At 53.2% G+C, this 23,674-nt stretch overlaps 1 protein-coding gene across 10 annotated transcripts in view; it reads right to left on the reverse strand.

The window, feature by feature from the left end:
* Cfap100 (cilia and flagella associated protein 100) overlaps window positions 1-23,674 on the reverse strand; it is a 62,196-nt gene that overhangs the window by 12,207 nt on the left and 26,315 nt on the right. Inside the window, exons 1-4 of one of the 10 annotated variants that reach the window (XM_074044519.1) lie at window positions 12,464-12,581; window positions 11,432-11,535; window positions 4,764-4,841; window positions 1,734-1,822 (exon numbers count right to left, since the gene is read on the reverse strand). In XM_074044519.1, the coding sequence (XP_073900620.1) occupies window positions 1,734-1,822; window positions 4,764-4,841; window positions 11,432-11,477 (213 nt within the window). In that variant the 5' untranslated portion in view covers window positions 11,478-11,535; window positions 12,464-12,581. Of the gene's footprint in view, window positions 1-1,733; window positions 1,823-4,162; window positions 4,512-4,763; window positions 4,842-6,585; window positions 7,221-11,431; window positions 11,536-12,450; window positions 12,582-23,674 lie in introns of those variants that run through there. The other 9 variants (XM_074044517.1, XM_074044523.1, XM_074044518.1 and 6 more) reach the window with 9 other exon arrangements.

Genomic DNA, 23,674 nt, shown 5'->3' on the forward strand with positions numbered 1-23,674 from the left:
ATGGGGGTCTCCAGATAAAATGTAGGGGGCCAGCTACACATGAGGTCCAGATCAACACAACCCAGGACCCCTGACCAAAAGATAACCTCTCCTTTAAGTTTACACTTCACTGATGGCCATGCTTTCTGCTTTGCTAAAACTGACAAAGACGCATTCAGGGAACTTGGTCCTTCTGAGTTTCCAAAAGAACCTTGAAAGCTGGAGTCCACCCTGCAGACTACCATCAGTGTTGGCTGGCTGGAGGGTCACTGTGGCTAGCTGTCCCCACTGACTGCCCTCTCCTCTGCACTCCTATTCTGACCCCCCATGGGTGTCATCACAGCCCAGTCCTACCCGGGGATGGGGGGAGATCCCAGGATTGCAGGGGAGAGGGAGAGGGACTCCCTGACCAGAGTAGACCCCTGGCCTAAGCTCGATCCTCCTACAGCTGCATCCGCCAGTCCCTCACTCGGCACTGGCTCCAGCCCTTCACTGAGGTCGTTTCATTTGGACAGACTCAGACCAGTTTACTTCCTGCTGGGACAGGCCATCTGGCCAGCTACACAAATAGTTCAACAACTAAGAATGCTGCAGGAATTCAACAGATGCAGGATCCAGCCCCATGCCACTAGTTGGCATGTCCGTGAGTCAGGAAAATGTCACCTCTAGAATCCCAGCAGCAACAGAAGATACAGGACAGCTGCTTGGGGCCCTGTGGGGTCAGTGCCTGGGCTGGGGTGAGAGCAGAGAATTCAGTCAACAGAGGAAGAGGAGGCTCCAAGGTATGGCCAGGCTTGACAGGAGAAGGAAAGCACAGTCCCACACTGGAGAAGAGTAGAGGCCAAGGTGAAGGGCAGATAGAGGCTGCCTGTGGATCTACAGTCCTTTCTCCAGGGCTGGGCAAGGGCACCACCCAGCAGCCGTGTAGATGCCATGGTCATCAGCGTCTCCAAAGGGCTGTGCACGTGGTCACAGGTGGATCCAGTTTCTGATTAGGACGCTGGGTGGGATGGAGGATGTGCCTTTCGCACCCATGTCCATGCCGGCCTGAGATCCTGCCAGCCTGAGAACCACTGCTCTAAGGAATCTGTGGGTGAGACAGGCTGTCCAGCCAGCCCAGGGGAGAGGCAGGGATGCGGCTGTGCCTTTGTGGGTGTGCAGGGCAGCCCTGTCTGAGCCCCCTCTGGCTGCACTGGGGACTGTGGACCACAGGCTGCCCTGACCTCTGGATAGGCTGTCATGGGGGAAAGCAAGGGGGAACACATCAGGGAGATGACAAGGCTGGGGTGGACCATCAGAGACACTCTGCACTCCCGGGCCCTGCCGAGGGGGTTGGTGTGGTTGTCCAAGTGAGCACATGTACGTCTGTGTGCATATCTGGCTTCTGGGAGTCCAAGGACAAAGGGCCACATGAGGCTGGGACTCCTGAGCGGGGGAGAGGGCCTTGAAGGACAAGAAGACAGAAGAACTGATGGAGTGGTGGCTGCAGCCCAAGCAGCTGACCCAACAGAGGCCTGGGAACAATAGTGATGGGGGTGGGTGTGAGAAACAGACAGGTCAGAGATCGGAGACCCAGGCAGTGAGTGTTTCCAGCTGATTTGGTAGGAAGGGGGGAGCCACTGATGGTTCTGTAGTGAGAGCAGCCTGAGGAAAGTGCTTATCCAAGAAGAAAGTGTGGCTACTGTTTATCTGAGAGGAGGGGAACTGAGGCAGGGAAGCCTCATAGAGAGGTTGCCCGGGTTCTGGATACTCACCAAGATGGCCTTATTCCGCTCCCGATCTCTGAAGGTGAAGAAATCCACGTCCCCAGACAGGTGGAAAGGATTGGCTGAATCATCGTGCTCTGGGTTGGGGGTGGGGAGGAGAGATCCTGGTTGGAGATTGAAGCCAGCCCTTCCAGCGTTCAATGCCTCTGGGGACCCAGTGTCCTCCTGGCCCCCTGTGACACACAGCAGGAGCAAGTGGCAAGTGCTCACTCAGATCCAGCTGTGCCTGAAGTCCGCTCATGGGTCCTCCTGCTCCATAAGCATAACCTCTGTGGTTTAACCTGGGTGAGCCAGGCTGATGCCCCAGCATCCGAAAAGAGACTCGAGAACAAAGCCCTGCGTCTCCAGCATCTGCCCTCTGTCCTAGACTTAAAGTCTCAGGAAGCCCCTCTCGCAGAGGAGGTAAGCCAGCGCCTACCACCCACAAGCGATAGAGAGGGGTAGCAGGGGTGCTGGCACTGAGCTGAGGGCCATGGGCCCCAGGTAAATGCACTTGTCTCCAGGAGTCTCCACTGGCCTCCCAGGGGAGAGGGTTGGCCAAGGTCAAGTGCCTGAGGCCCAGGAGGCAGACAGGGGCATGGGGGGACCAGAGGAGGAGAGAGAGACTGGTGCAGATTTGCTTTGCAGAGTGACCCTGTCTCCTGCCAGCCTCTATGACTGTCATGTCCACACTGGCTTTGATTCAGAGCAGATGTCCTCTGTGTGAGTTTCAGGAGGCAGGGAGGTCAGAGGGGCTGCCTCCCCTGTGCCCTGTCACCCTGTGCAGAAGAGTTAGAAATAAGTGTGGAACCAGCTCCAGGAAAGAAGGCACCCTGGGGTGGTGGAGGCTGTTATGGAGCCCTAGAGAGAGGAGGAGGCAAAGAGGGTGGCAGAGCTCTGGTGGCAGAGGCCAGCAGAGATGTGGAGGCCTGGACATCTGGAGGCACCAGGCACCCTCCTCCTGTCCCTGCTCCACTCGCTCCCGGGCAGAGACCCAGGGCGAGGAATACAGGCAGCAGGGTTGGGGGCCAGAGGGCTGGGAGTCTTCATCTCAAAAGCAAAGTGACTGCCACATGGGCTCCGCAAGAGCTGGTCTCAGAGACGCCCTCAGGTGGGAACAACCTTGATCCCACCCCACTTTACCATGAGGCCATGGGTGCTGGGTGGCACAGGAACATCACCGTGAAGAGTGTAAATGTGCTTGCGTGAGTGAGCCCCAGCAAAAATGGCCACGTGTCAATCAAGTCATTGCAGAAATGCAAAGGAGCACACATTTGCAAGCCAGTCCCAGAAAACCCGCCATCCACAGAAGGCTGGCGGGAATGACAGAGCACATCCACAGGCACAGAAAAAGGAAAGCTCAGAACTGATTGTTTTAAGACAGGGCCTCCATACATTATCCAGGCTGGCCTTGAACTCCTGGACTCAAGCCATCCTCCTGCGTCAGCCTCCCAAGCAGCAGGGCACAGGTATGCAGCCACAGCTTATTTTCATTTTTATTTATTTATTTTTATTTTGCAGTACTTGGGTTTGAACTCAGGACCTTGTGCTTGGGTAGGCATGTGCTCTACCCCTTGAACTACACCTTGAGCTAAAACTTATTTTGAATAAAATGCCGCACAGCAATGGCTAGACACTTCGAGCCACCTCCATCCCCAGGACAGGCTGCTGGGGTCTAGTGAAGCATCGAGCACTAACATCCACTGAAAGAAAAGATGGAGACTGGTGGCACATGCCTGCCATCCCAGCTACTCGGGAGGCCCAAGGTAGGCGGATCACAGTCCAGGCCAGCCCTGGCAAAGTTAGCACAAGACTGCCTGAAAAAAAACTAAAAACACAAGGTCTGGGTGCCTGGCTCAAGGGGTGCAGGAGGCCCTGAGTTCAAATCCCAGTAGTGCAAAAGAAAATGAGAGAAGAAAACGATGGGACAGAGAAACAACTGCAAAGTCAGCACGGGAAGCAGGGACATACAGAATGGGACATTGCACAGGAGAATCGACACTGCTGCCCCAGTCAAAGGCAGAGGGGCCCAGAGGAAGAGAGACGAGACCAGGTCCCAGCTGCTCCCTGGCTAGAGTGAACCCACAGGAAGACATTTCTGAGACTTTTCCCAGGGCAGTGGTGGCATTGCACACTTCTAAGAAAATATCCCAATGAGTGACAAGTGCACATTGACGTAGGGAGGATGAAATGGCTTTAAAGTAGAAAGGAATTTTACTTTAAAATGCCCTAGCAAAGACAAACAGAAAAATTGCACAGCCTCCTACATCTGGTGACAACCTCTGGCGGTTCCTCTGCTCCTGGGTGTGTTTAAATTAATTTTCATAATTAGAAGAAGCAGGACAGGGTGCACGGTGGTGGCGGGGGTGGGGGCAGGGGAACAGACTCGGGAAACGGAACACGGTCCCACTGGACCTCTACAGAAGGACCGGCCTGACCTGGTATCCCAGGGCCGAGCAGGAGGCAGCAGGGGATCTGGGAAGCTGAGGCTCAGAGGGAAGTGAGATCCCGTGCAGGCGCCGGAGGACAAGGCACAGTCACCAGCTGCTGTCTTCCTCCTGGCCAGCACAGCTGTGTGCCTCTGTGTACACTCTGTTGGCCACGTGGAATTTTGGCCAGTGGAATGTGAGCAGAAATTCCTGGGTGAGGCTTCTTTCCCTGAGAGGGTCAAGTTAGCAAGAGGGCAGTTTTGCTCTTTCCTTTCTTCCTTTCTCCCTGCCTGGAATCAGATGTGATCAGCCTGGAGTTGCAGCAGTCATTTTCTGACCACGAGGTAACCTTGTAGTTGAAAGCCCTAACCCTTTCTGGTGGAGCAGAAAGTCTGAGGACCTGGCAACCTGACTGATTTTATGGAAGTGGGGAGAGCTGGACGGCCTCGCTTCCCACCACTTCGTGTTCCTGCTGTGTTCTGAAACCCCATTCCCAACAGAAACAAGCATTCCCCTCTTCCCTTAGCATAGAGGCTGAGTCTGGGGGCATCTGGGCAGAGGAGGGGGCTTGCCTCCCACCAGCTTGGACTCCAGCCACCTCTAGCGTTACCTTTGCCCTTTTTTGCCCGTTTGTCCTGTTTTTCTTCAATGCCTGAAGAGCTGCTATTCATGGTCTCCATGCTGTTCTCTGGGGAGACACAAAGTGAGAACCATAGTGGTGACTCACCCGCCCCTGAGAGCTATGCACACTGTGCCAGTCCCACCAGGGCTCCAGCTTTTCACCTGTGGCAAGCACAGGAAGTCACTTGGCCTCTCTGAGCCTCAGTTTGCACATCTGAGATGGCCACTCTGACTTTGCTTGGCAGTTGTGAGAACTGAGCAAGCACATGGCCATCCGAGGTCATCTGTCAAGATAAAGGTGTGACTAGTGCCTTCATGTACCCAAAATTTTACAGTTGTATCTTTCATATTTTGGTCTTTAATCCACCTGGGATGTATTTGTGTACATAGTGTCAGGTGGAAATTTAATTTCACATTTTCTCCATTTGGATGCTCAATTGCCAAACTATCACATGGTATTTTAAAAGTTTATCTGTCTTGTCCCCTGTTACCTGCGTGGTCATCCCTACCATCCAGTTAGTGTTTATTTCCCCTGGCCTGTGTCCAGACCCTGTTTTATTTGAGTGGTCTTATTGTCACGTTACATTCCATATGTCCTGATCACTAATCCCTAATCACTAATTTCCTGATGGACAAACAGGACCTCCATCAGTGCCGTAGGTGTGTCACTGTGCTGACATCCCTCCCGGGGATGCCTCCCTCCTGCTTTCTTCTTCTTGGCTGATTGGTTTCTTGGCTTCCCATTATTGGGTCCATGCAGGAAGTGTCTTTTGTTTTGGTGCCACATTCTTCTAGTAGCTTTCTGAGAAGGTCACAAGAGGTAAACCTTTGAGGACTTGCATGTCTACAGGTTCACCTGGTTGGTAGTTTAGCTGGGTACAGAGTGGCTGTTCTGTGCCTTCCCTTTCTCTCCCTTCCCTTGGTTCCTTAAGAGCAATGCAGGACCATTTTGAGATGCACACATGGAGACCTGGGCAACCCCACTGCCTCCCAGGGCTTCCCTAGAACCCTGAATGGGGGGCTAAGACCTGCCCCTCATGGAGATCCCACCCCATTCCACCCAGACAGTGCCTCTGAATCTCGGCCCAGTGACCAGCCTGGCAAATCCCAGGGGCCCGGCCAGGATGCCAGCACATCTCCCATGCTGGCTGGGGTGAGATCCCCCAAGTGACCACAGGCCCCAAGGTCACCTTGTTCCCATAAGCTGATACCCTTGGGAAAAGCAGCCTGAGGCCCCATCTTTCCAATATCCCCAATCCACAACTCACTGAACCTTGGAGACCCCAGGCTCCCGCAGGGCGAGGTGGAGAGAGCTAGGCTGTGCTGTTTCAGGGCAGGTTGGGGAGGACAGGTGGTCCCCAAGTGCCCTGGGATGGTGACTCAGAGGGTGGGGCACGATGTCAAGGTCCAGGTCTGAGGGGAAGGGGAACTGAAGAGCTGGGGAGACTCGGGAGGCCTGGGGGGCAGGCAGGAGGGCCTGGCTGGGAGGCAGCGGAGGACCAGGAAGAGTTTTGCAGCATGGCAGAGGCATCTTCCCGCTTCCTAATGACCTTTCTTCCTGGGTATTTGGTTCAATTGGTGGCAAAATTTAATTACCATTAAATATCATAAAAATCATAAAAAGAAGAAGATATCAAATACCCAAACAAATAAAATGAAGTCAAATAATCTCTTTTAAAACCTTGTTCTTAGTTGAAAAAGAGAAGCACACAGCAAAAATGTCCAAATCCTGGGTCAGAGAGTTGAGGACGGAAGTCGGCCACCGAGGTAGTAAGACAGAGAGGGTCCCTGCAGCCCTCCCCAACACCAACCTTGGTGGCTGTAGTCAGGGCAGGTATTCCACGTGTCATGCACTGTACGCCCCATGCCTTTTCACACAGACCAACCTGGAAGACTAATGCTGAGTGGCACCGGCTGCTCGGAGGACAAAGGCAGTCTGAATCCACCCTGAACTATCAACTTGACTTCCAAAGCAGTCAATTCATAGATAGGAAGGAGCCTGGTGGGGGCTGGGGACCTCAAAGTCTTTGAAGAAGCCACAGCTTGTCCTTGGCTGAGGTGAACCTGGTGACTGTGGAGGACTGTTGCAGGTCAAAGTCAAAGTTATGTCCAGTTCCCCTGCCATCCCGGGCCCTCAGAGCACCAGCCATTCACCTTTAACCTTTGTGTTAAGTGTTCCCTTAATTATTAACAGGTCTCCTGCCTCCACCAAGCCTGCAGCTGAGGAAGCCATGAGATAACAACAGCTGGCACCCACAGCCACGGTCCCCACATGCTGACACCCATCCAGCTGCACACTCGTCCATCTAGTGACATACGATTTCCTTCTTTAACTACGGAAATTTCTATCTCTTCTTTCACAACAGAACATGACACTGAAGATAACTTGAGTCTGTGTTTCCGGGTCACAGTCCACAGCAGGCTGCATTCCCAGCCGTCCTCTTTCACGCCGGGAGGTCCTTTAGTTACAGGACGGCAATGCCACAGCCCTGCAGCCAAGTCTGTCCTCTAGGTCACATCCTCTCCCTGGCTCTGGCCGCCCCACCCCTTACTGGTCCTCACTAACTTCCTTCACTTCCTGCAAAGGGCTTATGGCTCTGCACCAGGTTGCTCCAGAGATGTCACCTCAGTCTTGGGGCCCCCAGCTCCTCTCAGCAGCACCCTCTCTCTCCAGGAGGACACCTGCCCAGGTCCTCCAAGCCCACTGGTCTCCCTCTGCCCCCTTCTGCCTCGTGCTTCCTTCTACTCAGTGCCTGGTGCCCATCTACACCGCAGAGCTCATGGGTCCCTTTCCCAGCCCTGGGTGGTTTGATCCAGTATCCCTCCCGACACACCACCCCCAACTTCAGCCTCCTCCACAGCTGGTCACACTGCCACCTGCCGCCCTCCACCTCAGCACATCAGCTGCACCTAGGGAGCTTCCCAGGGACCCTCCAACTGGGCCTCCCTGTGCCCCCTGCTCGCCTCCTCAGAGCTTCATCTCTGCCCCCTCTGCAGGCTCCCCACGCCCTCTCAGGCTGTCACCTCTCCCTTCTCCTAAGACCCCTACCCACCACCAAGGCTGCATTTCCAGCTGCAGTCCTCACCTCCGCCCCAGCAACAGCAACCTCTGAGTCTCTGTCTGGAGGTTTCCACAGCACTGAGGCCTGGCACCTCCCAACTGAACTGGTGGCCTCTTCCCCAGGCCTGCACCTCCTGCAAACTGTACTGTGACCACAGGGATGGAGCTGAGGGACCTCGCCATCCCCAATGGCCCCCCTTACTACCACACCCCCAGCCTCAATGTCCTGTGAGCCTCCCACTCTCTCCACCCCACCGGCTATCACCCTCATCTAAACCCCATCCCCTGCTTTATCCCCGTCCTTCCCTCCCTCAGCACATCTTGAACCTGACCAGCAGCCTGGCAGGTGACTTCATTCACAAGCTGACCAAGTGTTCTCACTCTGGACTAGCTGTCATCTCAGGGGTCTGCTACATCCCTGACCTCCTGGTTTTCACACACTTCTGCAGCCCACCAATGTCACCACAATTCTGTCATAGAAGACAATGGGCTCTGTACTGTAGTGTGGATCTGGCGTGTCCCCCAAAGGCCCATGTCTGAGGCTTGGTCCCCAGCCTGTGGTGCTACTGGGAGGTGGTGGAGTCTTTAGGAGGTGGGGCCCCATGGGAGGAGGTGAGGTCATGTGGGAGTGTCTCTGTAAAAGATTGTCCTGTCTGTGGATAGTTTTATGTCGTTTGTCAACTTGGATGTCTTTTATTTCTTTTTCTTTTAGTGCTGTGTGGAGCAGCAGTGGTTACCAGCGGGTGTCCTTGTCTTGCCTCTGAGCTCACAGGGAAAGCTCTGAGGCTATCTTAACTTTTATTGAGGGCCTATTATTGCCAGGCTTGGGGAACCTACATTCTCCTGGGGAGACAGAAGTGCACAGATGAACAGGGAAGAGCAAGGTAGGTCAGAGGGTGGGAAAAGGTTGAACACAACAAGGAACGGGTGGGGGGTGTGTGTGGAGGGTAAGACAGAGTGCCTGTCCTGTTTGAGGAGCACAGTGTGGCCAAGAGGAAGTAACGGAGCTGACAGAGGGCTCCAAATTCTCCCCACCTTGGTGTCATTTGCACCTGTATCTCCAGCCTAGCACAGTGCCTGCCACACAGCAGGCACTTAATTATCAGTGAAGTCATGTGGCACGGGATGGTCCTGTGCGGGCAGCATGCGTGGACAGCCCCCAAGGCTAGGCTTTGGATGGCCAGCTTCAGCTCAGCGAAAACCAGGCTTCTCAGAAGTCAGGTTAAACTTGTGCATCCAGCCCTTCTCTGCCCAGGGCAAGGCCTGGCGAGCGGAGGTTTAACGAGACACGCTGGACCTTCTTTGATGCTGCCAGCATGGGGAATGTGGGGCAGAGAGGCAGCAGGCATGGGGCTCTTGGAGTCCTGGCCAGTGGGGCCCCTCTGCAGGATGTCCCCCGCAGAGGCCTGCACCTACACTCTGGGTCCTCAGTGAGCAACCCTCCCTCCACAGGGCCAGGCTGGGTTCCAGCCTGACCATCTTCGGGCCCCATTTCCTCTGCAGTGAGACTGGCTGCAGAGGTGTGGGGGCCAGAACTTCTCAGCTGGTCTTGCTGCCCCATCACCCCCAGCCAGTGGTCCACTCTGGGCATCCCTGACCCTTCTGCCTGGCCAGGGTCAGCCAAGCCCCAGGTATGTCTGTATGCCTGGCCTGGTCTTCCCACAAATACACAGACTCAACCAATCCTCGGAGCTACAGGGTACTCCAAGTAGACATCCCCATACCCAGAATGCATCAATATGGGATTTTGGGGGGTTGCTTTGTGGGAGGTGGTTTTTGGGAACTTAGAGGCTCACTTACTAGGCAAGCACTTGACCATTTGAGCCCCACGTCCCTTTCCCTTTAGCTGCGTTTCATATAGAGTCTCTTGTTTGTGCCCAGGCTGGTCTGGACCACGCTCCTCCTAGATATGCCTCTTGCTAGCTGGGATGACAGGTATGTGCCACCACACCCAGCTTTTATTGGTTGAGATGGGATCTTATAAACATTTTGTCTTTGCTCCCTCAAACCTTGATCCTGAGCTGGGTGCCAGTGGCTCACGCCTGTAATCCTAGCTGCTCAGGAGGCAGAGATCAGGAGGATCGCAGTTCGAAGCCAGCCTGGGCAAATAGTTCACGAGAGCCTGTCTCGAAAAAAAAAAAAAAAAACCCTTCACAAAAAAGGGGCTGGTGGAGTGGCTCAAGGTGTTGGCCCTGAGTTCAAACCCCAGTATTGAAAAAGAAAACCTTGATCCTCCTGATCTCTACCTCCTGAATAACTGAGATTATAGGTGTGTGCCATAGTTTTAAAATCCTTGCACTGTCATGATAACACAAGACAATGAATCGTTTTGTGTGTGCGTTGAGAGATGAACACTATCTGTAAACATTTCAAAGCTAGTTTTTGGAATCCTATTTCAGCCTTTCTTCATTTTTTAATGAAGACAGAGGGGGAGAGAGAGCACAGGTATAATAGTGGGAACAATTGTTTACAGTGGTGCATTTTTTGAAATTTGCAGAGGCCTGGTTAACTCATTGTGGGATTCCATTCTGCTCAAAAGCACTGGAGGTCTCCAGGAGCTCTGCATTGCTAGGGAACAGTCCCCACCCGCACCGGCTCGTGGAGAAGAGGGAGGCGCGGAAAGAATTTTTATTGTGTACCGCTTGTGTGAGAAAAGGACAAACCATCTGTGTGCATGCTTGGGAGAGGCAGGTGACACCAGGCGTCTGCAGGGTACCTGGGGTCCGGATGGGGATAAGATTTCGGAGGAGGGGGCTCAAAGGCACTATTGAATTTTGAACCATGGAATACTTTCACTAGTCAGAAGCAAATGAAGTTCCAATTTGGAAGCTGAAGGGAGTGGCTGACATGGGTCTGCCCAGTTGGCCTCCTCGATGGCACACTTGTGAGCACCTGGCAGTGTGTGTGTCACTGCACTAAAGAAGGGACATTTCACACAAAGGCCTAATGGCAGCTGGCCACTTCTGCGGCTCAGCCTGGTACCCATGGCTGTTGGAGAGCTGGGCGAGGCTCACTTCCAAGGTGGCCCCTTCCTCAAGGCCTGCTATAAACTGAATTGTCACCCAAATTCATATTTTAAAGTTCCAACTCCCAGGACTGCAGAATGTGGCCTCATTTGGAACTGAGGTCACTGCAGAGGGAACTGGTTAGGCTGAAGCCATGCTGGCATGGGGTGGACCCTAACCTGAGGTGGGAGCTGCCCTTGTAAAAGGGGAGTTTGAATACCGACACCCACAGAAGCAGGACAGCATGTGACCATGGCAGCAGAGGTGGGGATGGTGTCTCACTGGCCAGGGAACGCAGACGCCCAGCAACCACGGAGGCCTGGAGGAGGCTGGAGCAGACTCTCCTCACTGCCTCTGAGGATCCAGCCCTGCCACACCTGATGTCTCACTTCCAGCCTCCGGAACTGTGCTGCCATAGATATGGATTGTTGAAGCCGTCCGGTGTGTGGCTGTCCAAGAAACTTGTGCCTGTCTTCCTGTTAAGGGATCTGGACCGTCTGCCATTGCTGCCTTGGGGCAGGATTTAGAGGACTGACCCTGGCACTGAGGCTGCCTTTGACTTCTGAAAGCGCCCGCCCCGCTGGTACTCACTGTCGTGGACTATGGTCTTGAACACACTGGACAGTAGCTTAGACATCTTGACTGAGGGCCAACCGGTTAGTGCAAGATTCTGGATCAGCTGATGAGATTCTGGCCTGGGAAGTGACACAGTGCTTGAGTGGGGTGGTCCCTATGACCTACAGCCCCCTACCACACCGCCAGCATTTCTTGGGGGTTCACATGTGGCCTACACCTGGTGTTCCCTGCATCCCCAACTCTCCCCTCCTGGGTGTGGCTCTAGCTGTCCTGATCTTTCTGTTCTTAGAGCACACTGAATTTGGTTTGCCCCAGGGCCTTTGCACTTGCAGCCCCAAAAATGTTCTCCCTCACCTGAGGTTGGGGGGGGTGATCCTTGTCTCCCTTCAAATCTGAGCTCAAAGCCCGCCCTCAGACCTTCCCGCACCATCCCACTCAAAGTGGTTTCTTCTCTGCACCCATAAGCCTCGCTCCATCTTCTTCGCAGTTACCAAACTACATTACACTTTAAAAAATCAGTTTATTGCCAACTCCCCCAGAACTTAAGCTCCAAAGAGAACAGGGCCCCTCTCTGCCCACTGAAGCTCCTGCAGGTCCTTGGCAGCCTTAACTACCGAGTGAATTTGCATTTTTGCAGAGGAGGGAGCAAAGATTAAGCCAGGTGTTCAAAGTCATCCAGCCACGGAGGGCTGGAGCCGGGATCGAGTCCAGGGATCCTGGACCCTGAAGCTTGGGCCATTCCTGCCACACTCCTGCCATGGCCCCCTACTGAGAGGCACTCCAGGCGGATGGAACCTGGCCTGAACAGGCCTTGACCCGTCCCCATATCGTCCGGGGCGCTCCCTGGGCCATTTCGCAAGAGTGCACAGGGCCTGAGGGACAGAGGGATGGACAGATGCATAGGTCCGTGACAAAGTAAGAGTAGGAGCCAAGAAGGGAGCAGAGCCTTGCAAGCGGGCTTTGCGAGCGGGACTCGGGCCCCGCGCGCCCGGGTCCCCCAATTGCTCCAGGTCCCCGGCCCCGCGCGCACCCACCGGCCGCGCGCACCCCGACTCGCTCCGAAGGCTCCGCGCCGCTGTTCTCTCCACGCTCCGGGGCCCTGCGTTTACGTCGCCGAGGCAACCATTCTCCCGGGCGGTGACGTCACGCCGCGGAGGCGGGGCTCCCCCGGCGTCCCGCACGTCCGCTCCCGCGCGCCCTCCCGCGGGTGTCCTCCCTGCGACTCGTCCTTCGCCGAGTCACGCGCTCTGAGCTGGGCGCTGCGTCGCACGCACCAAAGGCAAAGCCAGACCCGCCCCTCCCCCGCGCGCTGCGGGTCGCAAAGTGCGGTGGCGGGGGACCGGCGACATCAAAAATGCCGGGAACCCCTTAGAAAAGAAGCCACCCTCGGGGCTGCCACAAGCCAGGTGGACTTCCCGACTAAGGCTGGAGGCTACTGCTCTAGGGGGCGAAGGAGACAGTGAAGGCGTGCAGTCGGTGAACCCCCGAGGGAGAGGGGTGACCAAGAGCAGCGACAAATGTGGACCCTGCAGATTAGCCCCTTGGATTGTGCAGCCAGGGTGCCCACTCCCCCCAGCTCAGCAGGGGGCGACCCCTCCTGGCGGTCCCACCACCACCCCATTTCCCCACACAGTCACTGGGGCTTCCGTATTGACAAAGGCTGCCTGGAGCTGGGGCACAGCCAAGGGCCTGTCTTTTCTGGACATTTAGGACCTTCAGGAGACTCTGGAGCATCTACAGGACAGTAATGTGGCACCTGTGGCCATCCTGGCAGCTCCTGGTCTGCCCAAGGCAACTGCAGTGAGTGAGAGGCCAGCTCCAAGGCAGGAGTGCCAGGGTGGAGGTGCAGAGGGGCCTCCTGGAGATGAGAGGGTAGGGGCTTCTGAGTCACCAGAGGGGCATGTGCCTGGTATACCGCGGAGGAAAGTGTTTTCCTGTGAAGCGCCACAGGTGATTTGTGTGGGTCAGCGTCTGTTGTGATGCGGCTAGATACCTGGAGGAGACACTTGGTTCCCTTTACTTTAGGCTAGAGGCCCCAGAGCACACTGTCATCCAGTGTCCCACACTGTCAGATCTCAGCCCCTCTGCAGACTGTCAGAGTAGCGGGAAAAGCTCGGGGTGGGACTGAGGCTTTGGCAAACCTGGGGATGCACTTTATGGATTCAGGTGGGGAAATCTTAAGCACCAGGAGTGCTATTGAGGCTTTTAGGTGAACCAAAGAGGAGACAGCAAGGAGGATGTGCCAGTCCACAGGCGTCACAGATCTGGTTTTGTTTGCTTGCTTGGTTTGGAGTGGTACTTGAGCATGAACTCAGGGAGCCCCGCCTGCTAGGCAGGCTCTCTACCACTTGAGCTTTTTCAGGTAGTCTGTCATTTTTACCAGGGCCAGCCTCAGCCTCGATCCTCCTACCTACACCTCCGAATAACTGGGATGCCAGGTACACACCACTCTGCCTGCCTTAGTATTAGAGATGGTTGTTAGAAATGAAAGAGGCATGGAAGAGGCAGAGAGATGGCTCAAACACCAGCACAGGGTTTATTGTTCGGAAGGAGCCCTGTGGAAGGGGTCCCCAGCAAGAGAACTGAAGCCCATAGCTACTTACTGACTTAGAGTAGATATGAGGGAGTAGTCTGGAAGGGAAACCCCACTGGGTGGGAAAATTCTTCTGGAGTGGAGTCAACCATCACTAGGGGAAGCTCGAGGAAACAAGTGGTAACTAGGTAGATAAGTTGCTCAGCTCTCAACCCCCTGGCGAGGTGGTGGCTTGTCATTTCCTTGAGATTAGATGTCCTTCCAGTGGGTGGCAGGGTGGCAGTAAGCTGCCTGCAAGGGTGAGGGGTCCAATCCTAAGGTGGGTTTTTATTGTTCACCTGACATTCCTCTAGCATTCCTGCCTTTTGGGATTATATGTATATATATATGGAGCCAGTGTTTCTCTGTCTACTTCCTGCTGAACCGGGAGTCGAGCTCTCTTAAGAGGAGGGGGTAACAGCAGGGTCTTCTTGCTTTAGGCACCTGTAGCGGGCTGCTGGAGGAATAGAACTGAGTTCATCTGTTTATGAGTAGTGTCCTGGACAAAAGCCTGGAGCCTCTGGGAAACAGAAAGTGTTTGAAGGAGGCAAGGTCACAGGGGGAAAAAATAAGGTGTCCCAGCAGAGGGAGGGCCCATGGCACCCACTTAGCTCAGGAAGACCACGGTTCCCAGCAGTCTGTTGTTCATTGTTGGAGATAGGCAGCACATTCCCCAAGTCCCTTAGAGGCATCATGAACCCTAAGCAATGGGGTCTTGCTGACTTTTTGCCCGGACTGGCCTGGAACTTCAGACCTCCAAATCTCTGCTTCTTGTGTACTCCCACGAACCCTTTCAGGGAGTCTCCTGTGCACCAGGCACTGTTCACCATGCTTAACTAAATTCAGCCGTTTAACCCGGAGTAGGTTCTGTTACAACCCTTGACCTGGAGGAGCTAGGGAGGGCCAGAGCTGAGGGTCACAGCCTGGCAGAGGCCCAACTCTGCTGCTAACTACACACACTCCAGTTCCTGTCGCCAGGAATTGTTTTTGTTTTGTTGGTGGTGCTGGGGTTGGGAGGGTGTCACCCTTGCAAAGCAGGTATGTCTGGCTACGGCCCTTTGCTGTAGCCTGGCCGTTTTCATGGTGTGAGCAGTGATGTTAATGCTCACACAATCCATAGATGATTGGATTGGAGTCTGGGGACCAAACAGGACATCCATCCTGACCACAGCACAGACGCAACTGTGTTTGTGAGGTGGCAAAGCAGGTTTAGTGTGCTGAGTCATCCAGGAGTGCAGCCTAGGGGTGACATCACTGGGACCAGGTTAAAGGGGCTGTGTGTCAGGAAAGTAAGGAGCAGGTAAGAGATGGGAGCCGAAGTCTCTGGAGCACTAGTGACCCCATAGAGCTGAGGAGTGCATAGTGACTGAGGCAGTGGTGATGGGGTAGGTGGCGGGTCAGGGCGGGGGCGGGGGGGGGGTGGGAACCAGGAAAAAGCAGGCAGGTCCCAGGAGGCTAGAACACTGCTCCAAGCCAGTGGCTGGGTCGATCGCTCTCTATTCAGCACAGAGGCACCCATCAGGTGTGCTATGAAGTTCCTCCCTCAGCTGCATGGAGAGGGCAGGCCGGGCAGGAGCACAAGCCAGAGGTGGCAGAAGATGCTGGAGAGCAAGAGGCAGAGGCAGCTAGGAGCAAGAGAGGCTTGCTCTCTCTCTCTCTCTCTCTCTCTCTCTCTGATGGGCTGGTGGGCTGTGGGGTGGGGGCAGTGCTTGGGCAAGGGTAGCACCTGGTAGATCTCCTACCACAGGGAACAGGCAGGAAAGACCTGTTGTGGGAGTGTCACAGGCTGACTGGCTCCAGCCATCATGTGTTTGGGCTCAGGACAGCTTCACGCCGAGGCTGTGATGGTGAGCACCACAGGCGTGTATTAGGGTACTCATTCACTAAAGGATACCGGATTTTTCCTTTGGGGTGCTGACAATGTTCTGGTTAGACAGCGGTGATGATCATATAACTGGATACAAGAAATGCACTGTATTTGGGTGAAGCTTCTGGTGTGTGAGTTACATCTCAATAAACATGTGAAAAGGGAGAAGAGAGGTGACACACATTAACAGATGCTCTCAAGTGGCCCAGCAAGAGGTCCCTGGATTTGCTAGTGAATGGGTGACTCTATGAGTGCAGTTTCGGGGTTTCCTGGGGGTGTGATGAGGGGAGGGGATGCCTTGGATACCTCCTTCAGTATCTATCTTGCTCCCTCATAGGTGGAGCTGACCCAAAGTGGGACTGTCCCCAAAGTGGGGCAAGCCAGACCCAGTGCATAGTTCAGAGGCAGGCATCCAGAGCCAGGAGGCAGCACAGTGAGCCGAAGAAGGTGTATGGCGTGGGTCTCCATCAGAGGCTGGGCCTGCAGGACTGCAGGTGGCTAAGGAGCTGTGGCCAACCAGAAAGATGGATGAGACTACATCAGGCTTGTGAGGAAATGAGGGAGAGGGAGAGAGGGAGGGGAGGAAAAAAAAAAGAAGAGGAGGAGAAGGGAGGAGAAGGCAGTAGTGAAGGGTGGAGGATACCAGGATGGACACAGCGGCGCTGAAGAGGTTGGGCACTGGATCCCTTCTGGGAGGAAGAACAGGAGGCTGGAGGGGTGGGTGTGCCCCACAGGAGAAGGTGCGACTCAGCCTCCAGAGACCAGGATAGTTCTCAATAAAGTTGGTCTCAGCAAACAACCATTTAGGTTGTTTTGCTTCAAGAAACATTTCAGCTAGAAATGATTTAAATAACCAATATCACCTCACGTAATGAGAAACCTCCCAGAAGAATTTCCACCGTCTCCTTAGGTAAAAAGTTTTTTGTGCGTGTCCAGATTGCAGGGATCAGCAGGAGGCTGTGGGGAAGCCCCTCCGGGGCCTGGGATGACAGTCATGGTAGGAAGCAGGTGGGAGGAGCTGGATGCACCTGTGATGCCTGCTACACCCACAGCACGGCACACGGGTCTGAGCCCTGACAGGGCATCTGGTCCAGTCTTCACCACCTCTCCCAGAGGAGCACACGCCATCTCCCTTGTGTCCGTGGGGAAATCTGCATATATGCACACACACCAAAATAGCATCTTGTGCATGGTGGAATTATGAGCTTATTCTCCCCTGCTCCTCTCTGTTCATTTACAACGAGGGCGTTCACACCCACTGTCTCTGTCCTAAATACAACAGTGAGCCCTGAAGATGCCCAGGTCCTGTGTGGTGACTGGCCAGGCCTTGAGGGTCTGGGCTCTCCACACTGTCTACCTGGAGCCCATGTGGCTTCCAGTCTTTGCTTCTGTCCAGCCACTGCTTGTCCTCCTGTCTTCCTCCTTCTCCTTCCCAGCCGAAGAAGTCAGCTGCTTGCCTGGCCATCCCTGATCTGTAAGTCTGAACCGATATGTTTTCATTGTGTCCCCAAAGCCATGGTCACCTCACTAGGGTCTCTGTGGACGTGTCTCCTGTGCTGTCCTTTAGGTCCATGGGGACAGGAATTGCGTCCCGTGACCCCTGACACCACCGAAGCTCTGTGCACAGCCCAGCACATGGAGGATGTCGAGTCAATATTCCATAAAGGGAGCTTTGGATAGAGGACAGGAAGACAAATGCTTGCTTGTTTGTTTTGTTTTGAGACAGGGTCTCGCTGTGTAACCTGGCTGGCCTTCAACTCCTAATACTACTCTCAGCCTCCAGAGTGCTGCAGTTTCAGCCATGCACCGCCATGCCTGCCTATTTTATTGTTTATTGTAATTATTACCCATATCAATTGTACAAATTAACGGGTTTCACTGTGACACTTCTTTCCTGCATACTTTGGTTGGTGTGTTAGTTATACAAAGGCGTTGCGTTGAGGTATTTACACACATCGTACAAGGCACTTCGCTCAAATTCACCTGTTACTCTTTTGCATCTCCCCCTCCCCTTGTCCACAATTTTAACAGGTTTCATTCTATTTTCATGCACGCATAGGAAGTACTGCAACCATATTCACTCCCCTACACCCTCCCTTTCACCCCACCAGTTCCTGCTCCCAAACAAGTCCCCGTTTTACACTCCTGTCCTTCACGATTAAGGTTTACTTTCACATGCGAGGGAGAGCATGCCATTTGTCTTTCTCAGTCTGGATTATCTCGCTTAACGTTAAGAAATCCAGCTCCCTCCATTTTCCTGCAAACGACGTGATCTCATTCCTCTTTATGGCTGAGTAATACTCCATTGTGTACATATACCACATTTCTTATCCATCCAGCAGCAGATGGGCTCTGAGGCCGGTTCCATAGCTCGGGTAATTGTGAACAGTGCTGCAATAAACATGGTGTGCAGGTGTCTGGACCATTTGTTGACTTGTATTCCTTGGATACATGCCCAAGAGTGGTGTAGAAGGCTTATGTGGTCGTTCTATTTTTAGTTGTTTTTTTAAAAAACCTTCATACTGATTTCCATAGTGACTGTGTTAGTTTACATCCCCACCAACAGTGTGTAAGGGTTCTTTCCCCTGCATCCTCACCAGCGTTGGTTGCTTTCTTTCCGTTATGCATGTGTGTATATGTGTATGTATGTAGTTAGTTATTTTGGGTGCACTGGGGTTTGAACTCAGGGCCTCAAGCTTGCCAGGCAGGCACACTCCTCCAGCCCTTGCTTGTTTTCTTGGTGACAGCCATTCTGAATTGGTGACGTGGACTCTCAGTGACATTTTGATTTGCATTTCCTTTCTGGCTCAGGATGGTGAGCGTTTGACGTGTTCTCTGGTCATTTGTACTTCTTTAGAAAACTTTGCTTTCAAGTCATTCTCCCATTATTAACTGGATTGTTTGTTCTCTGGTGTTTGGTTTTTGAACTCTTTATGCAGTCTGGATATTAATCCTTTGATGAACAGCTGAGGAGAACTTTCTCCCATTCTGCCGGTGTCTCTTCACTCTGGTAGCTGTTTCCTTTGCTGTGCAGAGGCATTTCCGCTTGGTGCAATCCCACTTGTCAATTCTTGCTCATACTTCCTGTGCTACTGAGGTCCTACTCTGCCCATGGGACATTTCCACCCATGCACGTATCCCACTTTGTGTCCTCCCTTCCCCTCCCTCCCTGCCCTCCCCTCTCCCCTGCAGAGGGACGAATGGTGGGTCGATGTGTGGAGAGAGGCAGCTGTGGGGTGGGTGGGTGTGACGGTGGGTGGACAGGGAAGGCTGGGTGTGCAGATTTGCGGGCAGGTGGAGGGATGCTGGGACTAGCCGCAGTGCGGGGAGGTAGAAGAGGTGGCCGGTAAGAGTGTGCGTGTGTCTGCCTTCACCACAGGGTGTCACCCTGCACCGCTACTGCCCTGGGCAGCTTGCGTGCCCTTTCTGCCCAGAGGGGACTTGCAAAGAGGAACCTTTTGTCCCAGGCTGCAGTGAGAGGTTCCCAGTGACGCAGGCCTGCAAACAAGTCGCAAAGAGTGCTGCAGGCCCACGTCAGGTGAGACCACAGACACGGTGCCCTGGCGACCTTGGCTCTGCTGGTCCTTCACGGTGTCACTGTCATTCCCAGCTCTCGAGAGGGGGCAGAGCGGGGACAGGAGCTGGCTGCCCCCTTGGGGCTGCAGTTGGGGCCACGACCATCCCCAGGCTACCGTGTCCCCCAGAGTACCTTCATGCAGAAGTCTCAGAGATGTACCAGTGCAGCAAAGACGACAGAGCCGCTTTCCCCAAATTGGATCCCCTCGTCCTTGCACAACTGCCTGACTTCAGACGTACAGCCCGACTCTAGAATCTTCAAACTCCAACCCACCCCAGTCCATCCTAGCCTGGGCTTCCTCAGACCCTGGCTTCCTCTAGGCCCCCATGTGGGCTCACATCTGAGCCTAGTGCACGCCAGCTTCCAGGCCTGTTTAGTGTGAACCCCATTCCTAAATGGAAACCTGCCTCTAATCAGAGCATCAACCCCTAACCCAAGCCGCAAAGGAGCCACTGCAAACCCAGGCAGATCCATAGGCTCCCAAACAGCCTGCAGAACAGACTCCACTGCGGGTGTAAGACCTCCCTCCCAGCGACACACACACGGGTCACACAACTTTCCTTCCACGGCCGGTGGGGGCCCAGATTCCTGTGTTCTGCAGCGAGCAGCATCTGAGCCAGGGACACATGCCCTCTGCACGGGAGACGCCTGTCTTGGCACCTGTGGGTACTTGCTCCACTCATATTTCTGTTGAATGACCTACTCATGGTCACGTATGCCCGTTGATGGCCGATTGTCACCAACAATGCCATCCTTGTTCATGTATGTATAAGAAATAGGTAGGCTCACTTCAAATTCAGACACGTGCCACCAAACTGTCCTTCAAAAAATGTATCAATTGTCACTTCATCCGATGGTGTAGAAAATACACTCCTACAGCAAACGTTATCAATCTTTCTTGCTTTTGCTAATTAGATGGGCAAACAAATGAAATATCATTTCAATTTGCATTTCTCAAGGGCCTATTTTCAACCTGCCAACAACCATTTATTAAGCGGTCACTTGACAAACATGCATGCAGGCTATGTTACACCAACCGGCACCACCCTGTCCTACATCCCTCTTCCCACTTTCCAATTCTTGTGGCTGTTTCTCTAGGAGTATTTCTCCAGTTTTCAAAAGAATATCTTTCAGCTTTGGTTTCTGTGTTTGCTGTTTTTAGCTATCACTTGACTTCCTATGGATGGTGAGACCTTAGCACTTCTGTTCACCTCAGGTTCATTTAATCAGGGTTTGGTATGCTGCCTTCAGGCTGCCTCATTGTGACCTTCCGGGATGTCCTCGCGTAAGATGTGCTCAAACTGCTTTTGCTGAAAAGCACGGACTCCTTACTCAGGCCCATGAATTCACTAAAAGCAGGAGAAAAGCATGGTTGCTCGCCTCCATTTTGTATCTGTCTTTGCTCTAAGCCATTCTCTTTGCAGTCACTTTGCAATCATCTTGGATTCCAGGAAAGACAGATGATAACATCTTCATGACAAGGGACAGAAACTACACCTAATACTACAGCTTTCTCAGGATGGGCCACCTGCCAGGCGATAGTGACTGAATTACAACAAGGATTGAGATAATGACCAGAATGTACCTGTGACTGGGACGTTTAACTGTGCATTTGTCCCCTGCCCCCATTTCGTTTGTCTCCTTAATCCTATAGCTCATGTCTGTACCCCAGGATGGGGGAAGATGGGCCAAGTGCTCACTGTCTTCCCGTAGCATGCGGGAGCTGCGTAATAAACGCCCTTCTCTGCCTTCACCAGGCCTCTTTTATCTGGCGTTTAGGGGTGGGTGGCCAGACCTGGCATATGGAATTCCAGGAGTTTGGGTGTTGGGTCCAAAACTCAGGTTTCACTTGCACATTTGTTTTTTGTTGTTTTGAAGTTAAACACTCCACTCTCCACTTTGTTGGGGAGGTTTCCATTGCATTATGAAATTATAAATGCATAAGTACACATTTCAAATCATGGGGTTTTTTAGGCAGTACCGGATATTGAACTTAGCCTCACACCTGCTAGGCAGTCACTCTACCACTTAAGCCACTCCACCAACCCTGTTTTTTGTGTTGAGTATTTTTGGAGATAAGGTGTCTACAACTATTTGCCCAGGCTGGCTTCCAACTGTGACCCTCTTGATCTCTGCCTTCTGAGTAGCTAGGATTACAATGTGTGAGCCACCGGCTCCCTGCCTCGTATTTTTTTGAAAAAAGTGAGACCCCCCTCCCCACCCCAGTTAAGAATGAACGCATTGCCAATTCCTTAGAAAGCTTGTGTCTGGGTCCGGGTGTAGCTCAGTGGTCAGTGCTTGCCCTGAGTTTGATCCCAGGCACCGAAATGTACATCCGTATGTGTGTGCACCTGTGTCCCCATCTGATGTCTGAGGTGCACACTCCTGTGCTGCTGGTTTTATCTCCATGTATGGAGGCTTAGCTTGTTCAGTTTCACCTAGTGCTGACCTTAACAGAAAGGGGACCCTTTGGCCTTCTTTGGGAACTGGCTGTGTTTGCTCAGCATTGTGAAATCACAGTGTGTCACTGTACAAGTACAGTGCAACGTGTTTATCTGTTTTACTGTTGGTGACATTTGGTTTGTGTCCAGCCTTTTCCCTTTGACAAACACCACCTCTAAAACTGATTTTGTACACAGAAAGGAGAAATTTTCTTGCACACACAGTCACCCATGGAATCACTGGGTCCTAAGAGGTGCGTGAGTCCCTTCTGTTTTCCAAGGTGGTTGGACCTGTTGTGTTCCTTAGGCCCCTTTGAGCTGTTTCCTGGCCAACTCCTATGGCTTGTATCAGTGTCCCCCAAAGATCCATGTGCTGAAGGCTTGGTCCCCAACCTGTGGCACTGTTAGGAGGTGGTGGAACCTTTAGGAGGTGGGGCCTGATGAAAGTCTTCCTATTATTTAGGGGTGTGCCCTTGCAGGGGATCCTGGGACCCAGAACCCTGGCCTCACCACTCTCTGTCCCTTAGTTTCCTGGCCACCATGAGATAAGTGGATTCCTCTGCTAGACACTCCCCCACTGGTGTTCATTCCCAAAACCCCCCGGCAAAGCAAAGGGGACCAGCAGACATGGACTGAAACCTCCAAAACTGTGAGCCAAAGAAAACTTTGTTAGGAAAAACACTGCTCACAAAGAAAGCTCACGAGAAAAATCTCACATCCAAGAGCAAAGTTTAATGGCAGGCCCAAACTGCCAGGCTGGCAGGGGGAAAGATGGCGCAGCAGCGAACCTGAGCCAGGCGTGGCTTTCATAGAAGAGGGAGGGTAAGGAAGTTAGTGCATGAGCAGTAGTCTCTGGTAGGGGTGGGGCTGTCTTAGAGCACAGGAATTTCTGTTAAGGGGCGGGGTTGCCATTTTGGCTGATTCACAAAATAGTGACATTATTACTCTATCATTCCCCCATTTTTTTCTTTAATAATGATGGGGGTAGGGGCTGGGGATTGGGAATTGGGGCAAAGTGTCGGCTTCTTAGCTGCTTCCTGCTGGCAGGGGGTGCTGTATGGGGCGAGATCCTCAGACTCCTACATCCTGGTGGGGGCCCTCATAGCAGTCCTCTGGATGGTTTTGGAGAGGTTGGTGTCCCTGGAGGTACAACTGGTTAAACTTTTGATCAGCAATAGCAGACATGTAGTATGATACAAGGAAGAAGCTTAAGAATAGGAGAGCAAGAACACAGGCATCAGGATGGGCATTGGCCAGGAGAACCACTGGGAAATGGTGTTCCCTAGAGGATTCCAAGAGTCCTCCACCTCCCTTCTCCATTTTTCTAACTGTTCCTTAAGAGGTACTGCCACTGGGGGATCCCATTGAGTTTGACAGCAGTGGATGTTGTGAGAATGACCAGATGAGGGCCTGTCCACTGAAGTCCCAATGGAGAGGGTTGAAGATCCTTTAAGAGAACAAGATCCCCTGGTTTAACAGAAATTGTTATAGGGCAGGATCTGGTCTGCATGCTCTCTGAGAAGTTCCCTGTGAAGGTTAAGATAAGGTAAGTAGTCAGCTAGAGGAGCAGGGTCTGTTGGAGGCAAGTTTATTAGAAGGAGCATAAAAGGTGTCTGCTAAAGGGCTGCATATCTTGGGATCCAGATTCTGCAAAATCCTGTACCTCCCAAGAAAGCTCTAAGCTGTCTTATAGTATGGGGGAGAGGGAAACAGAAGATTGGGTCGATGCACTCATGACTCAGGGAGTGAGTCTGTCCTTTAAGGCCACACATAGGTGGTGACCTGTGGGAGACAGGAGCTG

Source organism: Castor canadensis, chromosome 10 (genome assembly GCF_047511655.1).
Source record: "Castor canadensis chromosome 10, mCasCan1.hap1v2, whole genome shotgun sequence".
NCBI lineage: Eukaryota > Metazoa > Chordata > Mammalia > Rodentia > Castoridae > Castor > Castor canadensis.